Consider the following 7,063-nt stretch of genomic DNA (forward strand, 5'->3'; position numbering starts at 1 on the left):
ATATTGCCACGTGTCATTGGCTAAACAGAGGAACCATCATAGCACGTTCCCAAGCGGGACCAGATCCGCTACGCACGCCTCGGAATCTAACCAATTTTATAACTCCAACCATACTCATATATATACCAATCCATGCGAGCCCTCTTTCACCCTTGGATCAAAAAATTAGATGCATTCCATCAAGAAACAAACGGTCAGATTCTAATCCACGCATAGTTTTTAATCCTACAACCATTCTTAAAACAAAACATTTAATAACACCAACTCCCACCTGTGAACCCCATGCATTGCCCTGACTTGCGCCATCACTTCCCATACTTCTATGCAGTTGTAAGAAATCGGTACGGTTGCGTGGCAGTAACCCATTGGTTTAATCTATTCTTAAATGGAAAACAATAGCAAAGTCGGTGCAAAATAATACTAGTTTTAGCATTGACATCCTACATCCCATGATGCTAATTTTCCTCACTATTTAATCATTATCACAATCCTATATAAAGAGTAGAAAGCCACAAGACTTTGGCATTCATCCCTTTGTTATCTAAAGAAACCATTGTAGCTTAAAGCCTTAAATTAAGAGAGCTAAACATGACGGTGAGTTCAGTCTATATTTTTTTTTTGTACATTCTTATATTTTTTTCATATATTTTTTTTTTTATTGTTTAGATGGTTAGATCTGATCAAGTTCTTTTCTTGTATTATTAATAGATTGTAGAGATGTGTGTGCACATGGATTGTGAAGGTTGTGAGAGCAAGATAAGACGTGCATTACAAAAATTAAAAGGTATGCGCATTTCAAATATAGCATTACATATTAATTAGTCTTTTTAGATAATCATATGGCATATGTGAACTAAAGTTGATAACAAAATTATGTATTTGATTTATTCAGGAGTGGACGATGTAGATATAAACATGTCCATGCAAAAAGTTACTGTAACCGGTTATGTAGAGCAAAAGAAAGTTCTCAAGACTGTGAGGAAGACTGGTAGACGAGCGGTTTTGTGGCCGTATACTCACAATACTACTGAGTACAATGCCTATAATCAATACTATCCTCAACATCATCCGGCGTTGAATGTTACTGCCCAATCTTATAATTCTCATTCATCGGCTCCATCATCATCTTATAACTACTATAAACATGGTTATGATGATTCAAACATGCATGTTTATCATCAGAGTTCGGCTTATAATTCTAGTGTTATTGGAGAGAGGGCAGGAAATATGTTTAGTGATGACAACACCTCTGGTTGCTCTATAATGTGAAAGGGGAAATTTGATGTTATGTTATATATATTTTCATGTTATGTTTGAGTATTTCTTTAAAATAATGAATAGATATTTGCGTTATTGTAATTTTTAAATTTTGATAAGTGCTTGATAAGTTTTAAGGAAAAATAGTAAGATTATAAACTAAATAATACAAACTTTTCAAGTATATTGGGATGTAAAATTATGAACCTATTATATTTTTGTAAATTGGTTTCTAGATATTTTCTTTTAAATTAAGTGAATTATTCATTATTATTTTAAAATAGATAAAAATAAGGGGGAAATCAATCATCTATAACTATCACTACATCGGGATAAATCATAAATGGACCTATGAACTTTGCTAATTAAATTTTTTTTGTTAAAATAAATAAATTTTAAAATAAATAATTAATGGTTTTCAATTATATACACATGTAAAATTATAAATTCTTATATAGACACGCACACACATATATTGAGCTATTTAATATAATTTTATGATAATAAAAAATTGGTGGAAAGTCGAGCATATCTACACTTTTACTTCATATATACTGATAGATGGACCTCATAATGCGGCTAATTAAGCATTCATTTTTAAAAATTTATAAAATTTAAAAGTACACACTTATTTTTTAAGAAAAGTAGATAAATCACTACTATATTGAAAAAGAAGAGTACACACTCTTATTAGTGATTGATAATTAGTCTCTATTTAATTTATATTGATGTTAATACTATATTGTTATAAAATTGAGAAAGAAAACAAACACAATAATAATCTAGAGAGAGTATAAAGATTGCAAATTTTTTTTTATTCATCTTCTTAATTTTATATATCATGTATAAACTCACAGAACTTCTTTTTATAGACTAATTAAGCCCAATGAATGAAAGATTACATATTAAGATCGAGTAATGAATGGTTTTAAGATCCTTGTGAGGAAATAAAAAGTTTTTAGGAGTTTAATGAGATAAGAGTTATATGTTAATAGGCATCCACTATATTATGTTTCATAACATAAATATATATACTCACTTTGCTTTTACAATGAGAACACATGAAATTTAATTATATGTATATATATATTTTCTAAAAGATACAAAAGTTTTCCACATCCCATTCTTGCCATTTGTGCCCTCTGAAAAAACTTATTATAATACTTCAATTAAAAAAAAATATTCTTCTCATTGAATCAGATAAATTTATTCATTTCGCCATTTTCTGATGAGTTAGTGTCATAGCTGATGTGTCAAACAAATTAGATTATTATGAGTCTATGTTTATATAGATTTTGAAAAAAAAAATAATTAAAAAAAAGGAAAAAAAGGAAAAGGATCAAATAAAAAAATATAGGAGGACCAAAATAAAAAAATAATAAAAAAAAAGGAGGTGTCACGCTTTGAATTATAGCATAAAAAATAATAATAATAATTAAAATTTTAAAAGTGAGAATATATATATTGAATTTTTGAGTTTAAAAAAAATAATAAAAAAAGTGGATAAGGAAGATATTTTGAAACAAAAAATTGAAATTTGAAGAAAAAGTTTGAAAAAAAAAAATCTCCCGTATGACGGGGAGTTGGCGATTTGGTAAAACAGAAAAAAAAGACAGAGAAAAAAGAAGAAAGCAAAAAAAAAAGGGAGAAGAATGAGAGATTGAGAAGGAAGAGAAAAGGAAAGAAAAAGAAGAGAAAAAAAGAGAAGAAGACGAAGAGAATTAACGTGGTGATGCCCGTGGCGGCGTCAGAGACCTTGCTCCTCCTCGTCTTTATCTCTTTTCTCCGATTCCAGGTTTCGATTTTCATTCCAAGGCGTTGAGGAGATCAATGACCGGTTCTTGTGAAGAGGAACTTGAGAATCCAAAGATCGTCGGAGTCTGACAATGGTCCTTCGGCTCTATTAGTTCCTCTCCCACTCTCTCTTTCTTTCTCCAAACACTTCCACGAAGACAGAGGACAGCTTAGTGGTGGTTGTGATGATGTATATGGCTTCTGCCGCCGTCATAACCTTAGCACAAATCTCGAGGCATGCTTGAGAAGCTCGTCAAGTGCTTATAGCTTGAAAGAGGTAGATGCTCTTATAGAGTTCCATCCAAAATATATATGCTTATACATGTTCTGGTTGCATCTATGCTATAAAAAAAATGTTTGGATTTTATTTTACAAAACAAAAAATCTTCATTCACCCCCATGTCAATCCATGCCATGGTAGGATCCGTAACTTTGATTGCTTTTACTAACCATGCACTCCTTGATTAAGTGAGCAATGAATTGTATATGTGGCAACATGCTTTTTATGTATCCATGGTGGCATGTTTTCTCAATCAAAATCTCCTTCTCATGCCTTGGCTTGTAGATTTTTCTCTAGTTAGCTTTTTTGAACTTTTAACATGCTGAGTTCAAACATGCTTAGAAATGTAATTGTTCGTTATTTGAAAAAAAGAGAGAAGGAAAAAAATAGAGCTCTGTCATGGTAAAAAAATACATTTGTAGAAAGTTGGGCTTTTATGCAAAATCCATGGAAAAAACAAATGATGAAACAATTGAGGACATATATGCAAAAAATGTGCAAATACGAAAGCTCGAGGGTTTAATCGCAAAAAAAATAATAAATATGAAAAAAATTTGAAAATGTGAAAGTTTGGGGGTTTATTTGCAAAAATTTGATAAAACGTGAAAAATGAAAAGTTAGAGGATCTAAATGCAAAAAAAGAAAAAGAAAAGAAGGAAAAAGAGTTTTTTAGCGAAGATAAGGGGTATTTTGGTAATTTCACAAGACCCCCCCTCTTAAGCTTACCGTGATGTCCAATGTATGGCGACTGCTCTCCTTGAGAGGGCATCCCCATTACCTCTTGATAGTCACGGAAGCGAATGGACTGTTGAAGACTCTTAAAGACCCCCTTAAGCTTACCGTGACGTCTAATGCATGTCGACTGCTCTCCTTGAGAGGGTCTCTTCGTTGCCTCTTAACAGTCACGGAAGCGGATGGGCTATTGAAGATCCTTTTAAAACTCTCTTTGAGCTCATGGACCCGGTTTGAGGCCATTAACTCTCTTAGGAGCGATGGAAAATTCCAAAACCCTTAAAACTCTCTTTGAGCTGATGGATACTGTTTGAGGCCATCGACTCTCTTAGGAGTGATAAAAAATTCCAAAACACCTTAAAACTCTCTTTGAGCTCATGGACCCTATTTGAGGCCATTGACTCTCTTTCGAGTGATGAAAAATTCCAAAACCCCTTTAAAACTCTCTTTGAGCTCATGGACCTTATTTGAGGCCATTGACTCTCTTTCGAGTGACGAAAAAATTCTAAAACCCTTAAAACTCTTTTGAGCTGGTGGACCCTGTTTGAGGCCATTGACTCTCTTAGGAGTGATGAAAAATTCCAAAACCCTTAAAACTCTTTTGAGCTGGTGGACCCTGTTTGAGGCCATTGACTCTCTTAGGAGTGATGAAAAATTCCAAAAACCCTTAAAACTCTCTTTGAGCGCATGGACCCTGTTTGAGGCCATTGACTCTCTTTGGAGTGATAAAAAAAATCCAAAATCCCTTAAAACTCTCTTTGAGCTCAAGGACCCAATTTGAGGCCATCGATTCTCTTAGGAGTGGTATGAAAAAAATTCCAAAACCCTTAAAACTCTTTTTGAGCTCATGGACCCTGTTTGAGGCCATTGACTCTCTCCCGAGTGATGAAAAAAATTTCAAAACCCTTAAAAACTCTCTTTGAGCTCATGGACTCTGTTTGAGGCCATTGACTCACTTAGAAGGGATGAAAAATTCCAAAACCCATAAAATTCTTTTTTGAGCTCATGGACCCTTTTTGAGGCCATTGACTCTCCTTAAAGTGAGAAAGAAATTTCAAGACCTTCAAAAGCAAAGCATTCTAAAACAAAAAAAAAGAAGAAAAAAATAAAATCAAAATCAAAGCATTAAAAAAATGATGAATCGACAGATGAGCTCAACAAACTCAAGATTACAGTGTTGAAGAGTTCACAAGTTACCAAAAGTTTCACAAGCCTGAAGGCCGAACTTTATGAAAAATCAAATCAAGTTCCAAATCAAATCAAAGAATGAAAATTCAACAAATGAACCCAACAATCTCAAGGATGAAGAGTTGAAGAGTTCACAAGTTGTAAAAAGCTTCACAAGCATAAAAGCCGAAGTTCATGAAAAGCCAAACCATGTTTGCGATTCCTCAATGCAGAGAATCTATAACTTAAAGTCCAGATCAAATTCAAGACAAACTCAAAACATCCAAGATAAACGTGCTCAACAACCTCAAAGTTAAAGTGTTAAAGAGTTCACAAGTTGTAAAAACCCTCACAAGCCTGAAGGCCAAAGCTTATAAAGAAATCAAATCAAGTTTCAAATTAAATCCAAGATGCAAGTCCAAAGTCCAAGTCCCAAGTTTCAAACAAATCAACAAATGAGCTCAACAACCTCAGAGTTAAAGCGTTGAAGAGTTCACAAGTAGCAAAAAGCCTCACATGCCTGAAGGCCGAAGCTTACAAAAATAATCAAATCAAGTTCCAAATCAAATTCAAGATGCAAACTGAAAAGTCCAAGTTCCAAGTTTCAAACAAGTGAACCAATGAGCTCAACAACTTCAAAGTTAAAGTGTTGAAGAGTTCACAAGTTGCAAAAAAGCTTCACAAGCATAAAAGCTGAAGTTCATGAAAAGCCAAGCAAAGTTTGTGATTCATCAATGCAGAGAATCTACAACTTGAAATTCAAATCAAATGCAAGATTCAAGTTCAAATGCCCAAAAAATGCAAGTTTCAAAGTTCAAGATACAAATTTCAAACAAGTCAACAAATGAGCTCAACAACCTCAAAATTAAAATGTTGAAGAGTTCACAAATTGCAAAAGGCTTTACAAGCATGATAGCCGAAGCTCATGAAAAGTCAAACCAAGTTTGTGATTCATCAACATAGGGAATCCACAGCTTGAAATCCAAGTCAAAATCTAAGATGCAAAATCAAAGATCCAAATTTCAAACAAATCAACAAATGAACTCAGCAACCTCAAAGTTAAAGTGTTGAAGAGTTTAGAAGTTACAAAAAAGCCTCACAAGCCTGAAGGCCGAAGCTTATAAAAAATCAAATCAATTTCCAAATCAAATCCAAGATGCAAGCTCAATGCCCAAGTTTCAAGTTTCAAATAAATCAACAAATGAGCTCAACAACCTCAAGGATAAAGCGTTGGAGAGTTCACAAGTTGCAAAAAGTTTCACAAGCCTGAAGGCCGAAGCTTATGAAGAATCGAATCAAGTTCCAAATCAAGTCCAAGACACAAATCCAAATATCCAAGACACAACTTCACCAGTTTCTAAGTCATGTTCAAGATGCATATTTTGACCGTTGACGAAGACCAAAAGTCAACAAAAGTCAAAGCGCGATTTTCGGCGAAATAGTCTGAAGGAGATAAAAAGCTACAATTATTGTTGCGTCAAGATGATTAAATTCCAAACTTCTTTTACTTTCAATGAAGTGTATGAATTCATGAATGAAATTTATTTGTCAGAATCTGTTTCTTTCTTCACACTTATTTTCTTAATCGGAGATTCCTGTGACAATGTCCATGGTAATTAACATTAGGGGCTTGCCCCTAATGGAAGTCATGAACCCATAATCCCTTGAAGTCTACAAAATATTAAAATTTGATTTGTGATCCATGCTTTTTAACCGGTCATATCCAAATTAAAGGCCGGGTGGAAAGAAAGGAGCCCACAGTCTACATTAGTAAAAGTAAACAAAACAAACAAATTCATTTACTTCATGAACTCAAATCAACATGTTTTCACT

General features: G+C 33.4%; 1 protein-coding gene across 1 annotated transcript; it reads left to right on the plus strand.

Annotated features, from left to right (window-relative positions):
* Positions 1-513: 513 nt before the first annotated feature.
* LOC120281319 (heavy metal-associated isoprenylated plant protein 28-like) lies at positions 514-1,328 on the plus strand. The gene is made up of 3 exons (XM_039288173.1): positions 514-594; positions 709-784; positions 893-1,328. Exons 1-3 carry the CDS (start codon positions 589-591, stop codon positions 1,267-1,269), a joined length of 459 nt encoding a protein of 152 aa, XP_039144107.1. The 5' UTR covers positions 514-588; the 3' UTR covers positions 1,270-1,328.
* Positions 1,329-7,063: the final 5,735 nt, after the last annotated feature.

This window comes from Dioscorea cayenensis, chromosome 17, assembly GCF_009730915.1.
Source record: "Dioscorea cayenensis subsp. rotundata cultivar TDr96_F1 chromosome 17, TDr96_F1_v2_PseudoChromosome.rev07_lg8_w22 25.fasta, whole genome shotgun sequence".
NCBI classification, from domain to species: Eukaryota; Viridiplantae; Streptophyta; class Magnoliopsida; order Dioscoreales; family Dioscoreaceae; genus Dioscorea; species Dioscorea cayenensis.

Coding starts and splice junctions, on each gene's coding strand:
- LOC120281319 (XM_039288173.1), top strand. Junction 785..892: donor TGCATTACAAAAATTAAAAG/GTATGCGCATTT, acceptor TGATTTATTCAG/GAGTGGACGATGTAGATATA.